At 38.1% G+C, this 14,158-nt stretch overlaps 1 protein-coding gene across 1 annotated transcript in view; it reads right to left on the bottom strand.

Annotated features, from left to right (window-relative positions):
• Positions 1-477: 477 nt before the first annotated feature.
• The window catches only part of SPAG6 (sperm associated antigen 6), a 36,983-nt gene continuing 23,302 nt past the window's right edge, over positions 478-14,158 (bottom strand). The window contains exons 7-11 of the mRNA XM_032696524.1: positions 12,277-12,429; positions 9,827-10,018; positions 8,508-8,624; positions 5,608-5,753; positions 478-3,399 (exon numbers count right to left, since the gene is read on the bottom strand). Of these exons, the coding sequence (XP_032552415.1) occupies positions 3,333-3,399; positions 5,608-5,753; positions 8,508-8,624; positions 9,827-10,018; positions 12,277-12,429 (675 nt within the window). The 3' untranslated portion in view covers positions 478-3,332. The remainder of the gene's footprint in view (positions 3,400-5,607; positions 5,754-8,507; positions 8,625-9,826; positions 10,019-12,276; positions 12,430-14,158) is intronic.

The raw sequence follows: 14,158 nt of genomic DNA, 5'->3' as shown, positions 1-14,158 counted from the left end.
TAAAGAATGGAGCTTTTGTAGGCCAGTTAATCCATCCACTGAATGAAATATGGTAAAAGTTTTACACATCCACATGTTCTTTCAAGGCCCTGGTTTACATCTGTAGATATAATAATAACTGTAGTAATGTAGACAAAAATCATGGCTCAGGCCCCCAGAGAAGATCTTTAGAGACTTGGGTTGAAAAGTCCCAATGCTGCAATCAAAGGAACCGGCAACATGATTTAAGGGCTGTCTCCACTTACATTTATTTCTGCCAAAGCAGTGGCTTAATTTTCTTTGTGTGTCTTAATAAGCCACCTCTGTGAGAGGGACTCTTACTTGAAATGCTTGTATGTCCTAAGCTCAGAAGTAGGCACCATTGAGTGGTAAGCTGAGAAAAACATCCAAAGGGGGTGTGAGGCCCAAGCTGCAAAATAAGCCTGTTGTTCATCTTCTCTAGCATCACAGTCACAAACTAGCCATGAAGACAGCACCTGAATGAATTAAAATGCAAATCTACATTTTATTATATGAAATTGAGACAAATTATACACACTTGAAGGCTGCCAGAGTAGCTATTACATAGTTTTGGATGATGAATTAAGCCAAATGAAGAAATGGAAGAGAAACACTGCAGAAACACCTTGAGAAACACTACAGCTAAAAAGCAACTCTTGCCATAGTTACATCAGTAAGCCTAAAATACAGATTAACAATAATTCTGCTGTAAAGAGCTCGATCTGCCTTGTGCAGATGTGTACCTTCATGGAAGCCTCCAGCCACAAAGTGCATGTGCAATGCAGGGAAGCAGCCTGCCAGCAAGGGACAACTGAAGGGGTCTCACACTACACAGGAGAGGACTTTGCACTGCCACAACCTAATGGGATGTGGCATTGTCCAGGAGTCCTGTGACAAGAAGACAAACAGCCACTGGCCTAGGACAGAACTGCCCGGCCAGTGTGAAGATGCATTTATGCTAGGTCTGATTTAGACTGTGCTCTACACAATCAGATTGCTTTGAAGGTTTGCCTTGTGCAATCATTTCCTTTGTCAGGAATCAGAAAAAGACTGTGAAAAGGCTGTGAACAAATTGTTTAGGCATTGAAATTTAACCCTGTGGAATCCTTACAGTGTAGCACAGTATGACACAGCAGGAGCACATTTGTCAGGGGACTGAAGCCTCTTTGCTCTCTCTGCACAAAACATATACATTAGCATTGTGTGGTGTGGGTGTGCTCCCAAGCACACGAGGCAGCTATGGGTACACACAGCTCCATGCCTCTGCTGCCTCCCATCTGCACTCAGCTCCCTGTTAGGGAAAATAAAGGCTTCAGCTCCTTCAAGACTGTCTGGAAACCCTTCTATTACATTTTCTTTCAGGGATTGTACAAGATTTAATTTTTAAATATCCATAATGCATGTGTTTGAGTATTACAACAATTATTGAGTATTGAGTATTATTGAGTATTACAACAATCTTGTTAAGAGACCTAAGTTTTTCTACTGGTGTCCTAGTGTTAATAATGTCAGAATATAACAACCAAAACCAAAAAGGCACTTGGTAGAAGCTAGTCAGTTCCAAGGCTCTTCACTTGATGTGGGCTAAGGAAAGAACCCAGCTAGTGTGGTTTCTATACCAGCACTCATGCCACCAACAGTTTCTTTCTGTTAGGCTCCATACAGCAAGGTACTGTACATCTCCTGCTCCTCTGGAAGAGCAGAGTCTGAGAGCACCAAGTACCTCACAGCAGGAACACAGCCCTCTGCGAAATAAACCTTAACACCAGATAGCCCACCAATGTTTCTGTGAACCATTGAAAAATATGCTAACAAGAATAAAAGAAAATAGTCACTTGGAAATTGGCAAAGAAAAGCCACTGTAAATAATTTTCAACTTAATAAGCTGAAAAATAAGTCTTGGCAAGTCTTGCACAAGAAGAGACTATCCCTGTTTGATAAACTCATTCAGTTATATGTTTAAGAAAGTAGACAAGTTTCTCTCCTGCAGAGGTTTTCAATTATTGTCTTTTCTTATGGCTGTCAGTATTTCAGCATCCCATTCCAGAAACACGTTTATTACTTTCTGGGGGAAAAAAAGAAAGAAAAAAAAAAGACAAAACACACAAAACTGCTGCATACAAGGAAAAAAAAATGGTTAGAACAAAAAAAATGGTAAAATGACAGTTACATATTAGGGAAGACTACAGGGCTGTTTGCTGTCCCCTGCTTCTGCAATACACCAGAGGAGTAAGTAAACTGTAAAAGTCTTTTCACTCTTCACAAGAAGGTAAAAATAGTTCCAGGATGTTCTACAGACAGGCAAGAGCTCACACCTCCACGTCAATGTGATCTGCAGCTTCAAGACTAAGTTCCAAGTATGTTTCAACTCAATTCTGCAGCAATTTCAGCTCTTGAAGGATAAATCCTAAGCCATCTTAGTCCCATCACTCAAATCAGTGGGACTCAAGTGTCCTCATATTTCCTCTGAATGTGCTCAGAACTTTGGAACAGTGTTCCTGCAGTCAAGCAATTCTTCTGAGCCACACAAATGTGCTGATGACCTACACAGAGCTGAAGCTCCCAGGGTCCTTCCTTTTGTGCCCACAGAAGTTTACTCTGTCCTTTTCAAGAGGAACAACTACACACACACACACACCAAACAGTGTATTGCTCCTTTCCTCTACAGTGACTTTTGCCTTAATTAGGGGGACTTTTGCAGAAGATGTATTATCTACCACGCCAGGACCCCCACACTATCATATCATGCAGCATTCAACCCTTGCATCATCATCAGATCTGATCATTTCTTTATTTAGCTGTTACAAACATGTTTGGAGATGCAAAATCATATCACTTTACTTTCTCAAAAGTAGCAGTAGGAAATATCTCAGTGCAGAAAGAATTCCATAATTAGAAAACGCAGAGAGGCCAGCTTTTTCCCCCTCATCAAGCTTGGGAAGCTTTAAACAATATGCAAAGGCAAAAGGGGAAAATGGTAACAGTACTGAGAAGGCTAAAATTTGAATGAGATAATAACAAACCTTTCTTGTGGAAGGAAAAGGAAATGACTGATTCTAAAAAAGCTTCTGTGATAAATCATCACCCCTGCATGAAATTCCATTCATATATACAGCCATATCTGGTAGTAATGTTAAACAAAAAGGAATAAAAACTTAGCAACAAACAAGTTTATAAAGAACAAAATATAGCTTGCTGGAATTGTTGAGCTCTTTCAGTAGTTCACACAGTAGAAGGAGATTTCAGAATCAAGCAAGACTTTCAACAGCTGTATTTGTATTACAGTCATAAAGGCATAAATGTGAAATGCAGATCTAATAAAACATTGAAGTTTATAAAACTGGTTGGTAACTCTCCACCCTTTCCAGAAGTATCTCAGAATATCCAGGGGAATAATACCTGAAAGAGAAACATTTTGTTTGTATGTTAGACTACAAGGTATGTTCTGTGCAAAGTAATGAAACACTATGCATATTTCTACTGATCAAGAAAAAATCCTAGCATTAAACACTGGTCAAGGAATTCTACAGTTACTCCCCCACAATGTTTTAAGAGCTTGTTTTTCAACTTACATTACCATTTATACTTGGAAGTTGGGTTTTCAGAAATAGTTTTAGCTTCTTTTAGGGCATGTAGGTAAGTGGCTAGATTTTAGATGGGTTCAGTTGCCATAAGCATTGTCTTTACTAAGGAATGTAGATGTTAAGTTCTTTTTAAATTATGACCTTTAATAAAAAAGCAGAAGTTTACACAGAACAGTAGGCTGCCAGATGACAATAGTCTGCTGCTGTTCATCAAACATAAGCCCACACCCCAAAGCTAATGGGAAGTCTACATCCATGTATGTGAGAGACATTGATTCTGGAACAAAACAATTTACTGCAATGGCCTTCTCTCTCTATTGCCAACTCAAGGGTGGAGATTATCCAAAAGGTTTTCATTACAGTAGGACTCTATGGTGCCATTATTGTCCTGTTGTCATCCAGCTGTTTTTCCACAATGGACCAACTACATGCCTCCAATATGCAAGCATCAAAGTTGCATTTAGTTCTTGTTTTCCAGGTTAAGAGTATCTGAAATTTATTACTGTATTATTCTAAAAACATACATCCAGAATAAACCAGTTTATTTCTGGTTTTGCAGGCATGTAAATTGCCACCTCTGAGCCCTGAAAGCTTCAGCTATAAAGAGAGATGAACACACCTCCATGTAATGCATGCCTAAAATATATTCAAGTAAAAATCCCCAGTGTTTTCCATTGAGGGAAGATTTGTTTACCTTGTTGATTTTTATTTTCTGGATGGTTTCTACGTAATCTAGCTCTTTGTAAAACTCATAAGAGTTCTCTGATTGTAAAGCTAACTTTCCAATGCATTACTATATTCAGTCTGCAAATAGCCTAAAATAACAGGTCTGCAGGACAAACTCAAAGCTGGAGTCTATCATAGCTGCTGTGCCTCAGGCAGCACAACCAGCATCAGGCAGTAGCACAAACAGGCAAGCAGGAGATGGTCGAAGGGGCCTTTTTCTTAATTTCATCCCAGCCTAGATTACTAACATTTTTTCATTTACAGGGGGAAAAATAGCTGTAACAAAGAAACATTAATTATATCCAGAAAAATATAAGCAAATGTCCTCTTTCCCTCTGAAGTACCAGCTGCAGGATAAAATTTATGATTTTGCCTTTGCCCATTTGACAGCCACTGTCTCTTCCTTGTGGAGACAAACGGGGCTTCATTTTGTGTGACTTAGTTTGTAGTGACTATTCGCTGAAGAATTTTGCTGCTGTAATTAAAATTGATGATGCAGATTTTCAGAGCCTGTAGAGGGAGTGCACGAGTACAACATCCTTTTGATGTGTTGATGGAGTGAATGACTGGTAAATGGATATCTAGAATCTAGGAGGGCATTTCTCTCATTATTACAATTTAGGATGGTGACATTTTGACTGTAAGCTATTTAATAGTGTTTCTGTATTCATTAAGGGCAAAGTTCAACTTGGTGCAGACAGCTGGTGTATGGTCCTTTTATATAACACTTAAGCCTCGTGATGAGGCTGGGAAGGAAGGGCAGCTGTGGGCAGACCAACTGTGCAGGAGAGCCTCTGGACCCTCTGTACATCAGAGGCAGTTTCAAAGGAGCCTCTGAATACACTAGTTCAGACACACAATTGGGAAAGTCAAGGATGCAACCAAAGGTTCACCAATACCTGTATTCTGGAGCCTAAGTAATCCATAAATAAGTCACCAAAATAAACTTCCCACAACATTCATTATTATGAGAGTGGTTGTACTGAAGTAGGATTCAGAGTTCATCTGGGTAGGGCAGGACTGACTTTTCTTTCCACTTTCCTGCAAGAGCTTGATTATTTGGGCTTTGTTTACAGACAAAGAAATTTGATTCCAAATACAATCCAAACAGAGAAAGTGTTCTAATGTATGTGTCTAGGGGCTGTGTTACCACTGGGGCAATTAACCAAATGTTAAGCTATTCTATTAAAAAAAATCATATAAAAGTTAAATTACTATTTTAAATCCTTCCTTTGTGTTGTTCCTGTGAAAAACATTTAATAATAAGTATGAATTTTTTAAATTTCTTTTTCCTTACCTTACTATTTCCTCTGGATAGCAATTGTTAATAGCATTGATATATTCCTGAAGAAGTGACCCAGCATCTGCTTTTATTTCTTGAACCTTTTTAAGTCCACCAGTTGTTACAAAGAGACGACGTGCTTTACTGTCATGTGGTAACACCTACACACAGAATAGTACATTAAAAAAAAGAATATTTTCTTTTAAATGAATCTGTATGCTACTAGGCTCAAATATTGCTAATGTGTTTTTAATTCAGAGGACAGAGAAAATGGAAAATCAGAGATACAACATCTGTAATGACTACTGTATTATAACACCCAGTTGTACGGGGAAAAAAAAAAACATAAACCAGCCCTTTATGGTTACAACATAGTTTAACATGTACTTTAATATATAACATATATAAAATAATGAATTGAATATTTATCCTTACATAAATAATATTTCTTGAATTATTCCTACAGAGACAATAAGATCGTGGAGATTAAATAGATAATAAAAACAGAATACTAACATGGAATAACAACAGCATCTGTTCCACTTAAACCAAGTTATTCAGGTCTTTTATGTCAATTCCCACAGTTTAATTGTAGAGCTGAATTTTATATCATTATAATGATCTAGTATAGATTAGTGCATGAAAACAATACTGAGAATTGTTGCAAGTGAACAATGCAGCCTTGAAGCATTACATGCTACTATTAAACTCCTAGATATTAAAATCCTTTAACACATTGTGTAGTCATGGAAGCCTTTGACAAACACACACACACAAAGCAAAAACGTGAAGTTTCTGCAGCCAAAGGGGATGAGAAGCAGAAATGATCAGATAATAAGATTCTGTGCTCCCTGAGTGATGCCAATACGCAGCTCTGTCCAGAGGACTGGAGGGAGGGAGGGAAGGAGGAAGGTGGGGGCTGGGCCAGGCAAGGGAGAATGACAGCATGTAGTCCATAGGCCCACAGGGCTGCAATAATATTAAAAAAAAAAAAAGGGGGGGGGAAAAAGACAGAAAGACAGAAAGATAATGCAAGACGGCAGCTGCATCTACAGCAAAACCAGATGGGTTTAAAACCAACTCTGAGAGGTACAGACTATGAGGGCAAAAGCATTTGTAAGCTTTAACACTGGTCAGACAAATTAGGCCATAAATTTGACTGTATTTCAGAGTAAAACAAGAGCCTCAAATGAGGAAGGGATTGCCTAAAAGGATGAAAGAAAAGGACAAGATTTTTTCCGTGCATACAGGCAAGCAGCCTTCATTTCCCCAGTCCCTCTAGGCTGTACAAAATCAACAGACAGGTAAAGAAAAACAGGAGAGCACAGAGACTTCTCCCTAATATATGCTCCATGGAAGTGTCAGGAACAACTATGATCTTTTTGTTGTAGGAACTAAACAGACGTCTGTTTTCACATATCTCCCACAACAAGAACTGCCAAGGAGGAGCTAGCAAGGAGACAGGATATGGCCCTTTCCCTGCCTTCCTCCTCCACACTGTGACTACGAGGCTGGATAAGACAGCAGAAAACTCTTGGAAGAGGCCCTGAAGACAGACAGCACCTCTGAGACACAGTCCCTTCCCCCAGTCCAAACCGAGGCAGCACAGAATAGCACAGATCCTGGAACTCCAATGCTAAAATGACACAGTCCAGCACCAAGAATGGAGAGCATCCCACTCTGAAGCACAGCTTGGAAATAAGGCGTTTACTGTGCTATAAATAAACCCACAGAATACCCCACAACTCTAAGAATAGGAAATTCCCAAGCTATGGTACAGGAGAGAAAAATACTTTTACTACAGAGAACTTGATTTTAAAATTATACTTCAGAAGAGTAAACAAGTATAGTTTGTTTAATAACATACAGACAAAGAAGAAAAACAAAACAAAGCATCTGCTGATATGAAGGGTACAAAACCACTTCAATAGCAAGCAACATTCAAATATACCCTGAATAACCAATTGCTATGCACTTGTCTCATTAATAGCTCCAGTCAGCATGCAGAAGCAAAAGGGACTGGATTCTGGAAATCTCCAGTCTTTACACAGACTTAGCAAGAAGACAGGACAAACCTAACTGTGGCAAGGCAATGTAATCAGGAATCTGCACGACCAACAGCAGTGCTTCTAGATCTGTAATAATCAGAACTGAGTATCAAGAATGTTTTACCTGGTCATTTCCAGAAAGAACATCTCACCAACTGAGCAGGTACTCCCTGCTAACATGTTACACTGCAGAGTATTGCTCAAAAGATATTGTATAGCTGAGCAGGATTCCCAACAGCTGGTGAACACGGCAGACATTGCAAATTTCCTGATTAGTTAGCAATTACTTATATTTTTATTAAATTGTATCACTTTCTACATGCTGCATTCAAATAAACAATGTAATAACAACTAATTTTCAAACTTCGAGAGAGATTAGAAAAAATTTGGGATTTTTACACTTATTTGAGACTGAAAATTAATGAGGATAAAAGTAGTGAAGCCTTTATATTATTGTAAAATACCTGACTTAAGTCACTCCTGTACAGACAGCTTGTTCTTTATCTAAAACAGATGTGACTGGGATTTATGTGATACATTGGCTCAGTGAAAATATTTGCACATGAGTTAATATTCCACTTAATCTCAAGAGGCAAGGAAGAAAAAAACACCTTGCTTATAAGCAACTGTTTTCCCACTCTTAGAATGAATTATGGCAGATTCCAGATGAAACAGTATCCAGCTGTATCAGACAAAAGAACAGGATGCTCCAAACTGCTTTTGAAGGGAATGCTTGAGGATCCTTAAAGAAAACAACTGTTAAAGAAAACAACTGATAACTTTAGAGACTTCATCTTTGGAAAGATAGGTTCCTTGCTAAATGTGAAAAAATTAACATATTACTCATTAAGCAGAGCCTTTTCTTACCTTACTAAACTGCCCAATAATATGTTTCATAATACTGGGAGGGGCATCATGCAGCAATGGTTCAAGTGCTGGAAGATGCGTACATTTCTGAAGAATGTTCTTTAAGGCTTTTTTAGCCTATTGAAATGCAAAATAAAATTTCTCTAGTAAGACATCAATGAAAACAACAAGAATTCATGTTATATATCACTGAAGTCTGATTAAAAAAAGCAAATTGATCAGAATTTTCAATGAGCATTTTCTGTATAAAAACTATGATATCTATCAGGTCACTTAATGAAGAATCAATTTTCTACTTAGATTTATTAAGCCTCAAACCCCACAGTGCATCATATTATGTTATCTACGGTCAAAGTAATGGCAATTTTCCTTTGACTATAATGAAAGCTGGAGTAGACCCTTTAAGTAAATTGAAGTAATGTAATATAATAAGAAAGTTAAATCAAAACACATTTTAAAAGATTGTATTTTAGAAGTGGCTTACTATGAGAAGCTGCTGCTCTGGGATAGCAAAGTGCAGTACTGTCCAGGCAAGGAGGGAAAGAGAGAGTGAAACAATTGTGCATTGGTGCTTAGTTTCTGAAAACAGACTCAATGTTGACTGCTACAAGCAGTAGTGACCTTCTTGGGCAGGATTACAGGTACAGCTAATTTGGCCTTAGTATTTTTGGGACCACTGAAAATTACTACAGAAAAGTTATTTTACAGATCTGGAATGCAATATTTCAGTGGAATGTGCAGAAGCATAGTGCAACATGGGAGAGCATATCCCACTGTATTAAACTCTTCAGTTGGTTCACTTACTGTTGCTCAAAAATACACTACTAAATTACAACTCTACTAGCTACCACACGAGGAAGGCCCTAAACATGAACAGTTGCATATTTTGAAGAGTAGGGCTTTGATTAGCTGTTACAGTTTTATTATAATTATAATAATAAAAATGTAAGAAACACCACTACAGCAACTATAATATTTTCTACAAGAGTTTATACTTGCAAAAAGAAGTAGATAATTAGAAACAAGTCACAAGAAATTATAGCATTTATTAGTATATGCAACTCTCATCTAAACTGGGAAAAAAATAAGGGACTAGACTGCAGTGGCTGTACCATATGATTTGGTATGAACCATATGCACACCCATTAGGAACCAGCCAGTCCTAATAAATGACACACAGCCTTCAGATACCCTGGACCCTGGAAATCTGTGACTCGATGAACATCAATAAAAACACAAAGCATTCAGTAATTTTTAAGCACTTAAATCTCTTAGTCACAATTAATTAATCACCCTGCAAATAGTACAAGTATACTTGCTTTCATTTTAAGATCTTCTGAACTGCGTGTGTCCACATAGATATCAAGCAATGTGGGTAGCACGTTTGCTCCTGCAACATGACGTGCATGCTCAGCAGTGTGTCTTCCAATCTGTCCCAAGGCCCAAGCAGCTGCTGCCTTAATATGATCTTCATGTTCTTCTATCAAGCAGGCACACAGTGGTGGTATTCCCTGTAGCATTAATCAAAAGCACAACCTTTACAAATGTAGACCAGGGAAGGACAATGTGAAACCGATACAGCTGGTTAGAAAATGTTTCTCTATTTACACTCTTCCTGTAAAAAACCCTGTAAGATAATGCATGCTAGTGGTGTAATATTTTTACATCATCAAAACTAGCAAGAATTTTTAATAAATCTTAATAAATATAGTTAAAGAAAGAGAAACGGATTCAATGTTCTAAGTCAAAAGGCAGTTTGAACAAACATGCAAATTTAAGGGATAAAAGGAATACATGACAGTTCAGGTTGTACTGAGTAAAAGTTGCAGTTTTGTCAAACTAAAAATAAAATAATTTGAGTGCTTATGATTCTAGGAAAGTAGTTTAAGACTATAAGGGTTCAATCATTGAGTCTTTCTTTTTTATTATCTACAGCAATAAATTTCAAGTTATCAACCTCTTCTTGAGTCCAGTAGTCCATGTTTGACTCATCCAATCATTTGCAGAAAGGTTTCAACTCTTGAAGACATCAGGAGATGGAGAATGCCATCGCACATCCACTTGTTACTAAAGTTCTTATGGTTTGGATCACAGTCTTTATCCTTTCTCCACAGCTACTTACTTTATGCCAAGATGCTTCAACAGGAAACATTTCATGCTACTTCAGGTAAGGCCAGGCTACCAAAACTCTACTGCAAAAACCTTGTTCTCCATCCCATGAATCTTTTTTAGTGTTTTCATTTGGTTTGGTTTGGGGTTTTTTTGCAAGTCCTTTTCAAATACAGGGAGTGTATCCACTACTGCTACTAACAGATTAACTTCTCTTTTCCAATAATGCTTCATCTTCCACTCTAATACCACTACAGCAGAAGACCACAATGAAGTGTTTGTCCAGTATGATCCCAAAAATCATTTTTCAAAATTCATCCTTTCCAGGTTAGAGTACAGCAGAATAGAGCTATCACTTTACATCATAACATCATCAGTGTGTAACTGCATGTGGTTATGCCACAGTGCATTTCTTCTAAATGGTTCCAGTTTACTAAGCCTTGTCCTCAGCACTATGTACCACTACACAAGCTTAGTTTCCCTTGAAGCAGGTTTTTTTAATGGGCTTTGGATTTATTATTATTGCTTTTGTGGACCATTCATTAAAATATTTAATTTCATGAAAGTTTGCACAAATCCCTACAAAAGCTCTCACTGCGGTTCCATTCAGTTATGACAGGAATCATTAGTACTCTTCAAAAATTTAATACTTAAAGGCTTCCTCCTGAACTTAATCCTGGATTCATCCCACCTAATGTCAAGCACTCAACAGCCGGAGCATATTTGCTCTAGGCATCCTGAAAGTGGAGAGATAGACACATCCAGAGAAGGGACTCAAAAGAGGGCAAACAAAACGTGTCTGTTTCTTTAGTTTTAAAATACAGAAGAGCATTTTTGATCACTCCTACCTTCCCTGCATACTATATGTTATGTTGTAGCAATTTTCAATTTTTAATTTGCATTCCTACTAGAAGACATTTCTGTTCCTCCATTTTTGTTTTGTTGTTTCCACTCATACAGTATATTTTAAATTACTGACATAGTGTGAAAATGGGCCAAAAATGTTAGTGAAAATATCTCCTTCCTTCTGTCATTAGTTAGTATGATTTACATCAGACTATTATATCAGGCACTAATTTCACCTATTGCAAATATTGCAAATGCTCTCCCTTGTATATCATGGCCCAGCAGATTTTATTTAAACCTGAAAATGTATAGCTTAACTCATTTGAAATGTTACTTGCACAACTGAATCAAACACTAGAAACTGAAGTCTTTTCAAGTTTGAAGATTTCTGTTAAAAGATACTCTAGTGGTACTAGCAGAGTCATGCTAGTGCAATGAAGAACATGCCATTAAACATACTTGTTTCAAAAAAGGTTTTGATGTAGCCACAAATATTTATTTTAAGAGGAAGCAGACTATAGAAATTCACTGACTTATTTTCTGTACCCATGCAATTGCAACACAGAAAAATCACGCATTGTAATACAAACTAATCCAGGATATTTTATAAAAGGGTCAACATCATAAGGACGCACTTTGATCAGGTAACCACATAATTTCGGTCATAGCAAGTGGCAATATTAGGAGAAAGTGCATTCGTCAAGAGCAAGTATATGATCCTGTCACAAAATATATCCTCTGCCAATGTTAATTTGTATCTCTACCTCAGAATACTGCTGAAGAATTATACAAAGACAACAAAGTGATAGCTAACCTTGGAGACAATCACTGCCATTGACAGGTTCTCCGAATGAGCTGCTACATAACCAAGCATCATGATGCCAGGCAGTCTGACAGTCCCTCTGCAGCTGCCAATACAATCAATCACAGCAGCAACTCCGCCTGAATTTACTATAAGCTGTGAAAGCTGAAAAGATAAACAAAAGAGATTAGATACTGTGAAATATCAACAGGCATAAAGCACTACATTAGAAAAGTCTTTTAATGTATTGCTCCTAATTTACAAAATAAAGCTGGAATAAGAGCGATGTATCATACAGACTGTTGGCAACTAAGTGCAGCATGAAGTTTTCAGGAATGAAGCTGATTTGCTACGGTGCTTTTGATTGACTTTACTGCAAGGAAATCAGGATTCTGAATTCGTTATGCTGTACAGCATGAATGACATATTCTCAACTCCATTATCATACACAGGAGAGATGTGCAGATGACAGCCTAATACATGAATGATCATGAAGATGCACCTACTGAGCCAGTTCCATATTAGTGCCCACTCATTCCCCACCTAACATCATATGTTCTGTGCAGCAGAGGGAAAGGCCCACTCCTCCTCTCACCTGCATTCTCTGCAGCATAAAATCCTTTGGAAATCCTCCCACTGAGGCATGAAGCCAAGGACAACTGTTCTGGATGTGCAAAACTGACTTGGGCTGCACTATTCTGCCATGTTAGAGTACTCTGAGGGAAGTGTCCAGGGAACACACTTGATGGGCATTGGAGTCTGCCCCGGAATGCCAAATTATATAGCCTTACCTATAAATGATAATCAAGCTATGCACCTTGGTTTTTTTCCAAACGGTATCACTTCCCACATCACTTGAGGGACAGCAGTAGAGTATGTATGATATCAACAATGCATAGAAATTATTTCATATTATGATTATTTTCTTCCATATTGTTAAGAATATCCCATTTTCCTGACAGATTCCAAAGCAAAAGAAATATGTTCTTAAAAGTCAAAATTAAATGAACAAAACTGAGGCACGTAAATTTCCAATCCAGTTGACTTCTATAAACATGAAATTCACCTTTTCCTCAGAGCCTTTAAAAGGGGATTGTTTCATTCATGAAACAGCCAGATGAAATTTGCAGTTATTACTTAGGAAAAACTGTTCACAATTGTGAACTGCAGCCAGTGGCAACCAAGTCTTACGTCTGGACACAGCCATGTTCACTTGGATGCACAGAGCACACTCCCCACTGCTCTGTCCCTCAGCCCTTGCTCTAAGTCCCCCCAGTGACGACCTTCACATGAATTTTACTGCATATGCAGATTGAGAGCTGGGATCCAAAAGCCACGAGTCTCAAATGACACAGCCAAGTCCTCTAGAAATATCATTTGCCAGTGTGCCTCTGCTGCAACATGTGTTGCTTGAATAGAGTTGCTCAGAGATGGACAGTGGTCACCGTCACTCTGAAGTCAAACACAGATTGTGTTTGTGACTTCCTACAGCTCCTTTGGAGAGCTGCTAGCATGGCCAATTCCCCTTGCATGGAGGATCCAGTGCTAGCAGCTCTTCTGACTCTACCTGCAGCCTTGTAAGTTTGGTCTCTGGCTTCTGTCTCCAGTGTCCCCCTTTGATAATGATAATTGCTTCACTTTTTGAGGAAGTAAAGTTGCATTGCCCATGAGGTGCAGAGAGAAGGCAGATGTGCCAGGACTGTAACCTTTAATCACCAGCTTAAAGAGTGGCAGGCTGAAGAAACAGCACAATATTCATGTTTAAACACTTCTCATTTGTTAAGCTAGTATGATTTTGAAATGGCTGTGTTCAGCATTAGCGTGTTCTACAAATACATTGCTTGTATTTCATTCCAAAGTCATATTTAGAGCCTTTTAATTATCTCTATGGTCT

The sequence above is a fragment of the Chiroxiphia lanceolata genome, chromosome 1 (assembly GCF_009829145.1).
Source record: "Chiroxiphia lanceolata isolate bChiLan1 chromosome 1, bChiLan1.pri, whole genome shotgun sequence".
NCBI lineage: Eukaryota > Metazoa > Chordata > Aves > Passeriformes > Pipridae > Chiroxiphia > Chiroxiphia lanceolata.
This window is presented reverse-complemented; position numbering and strand designations above follow the sequence as displayed.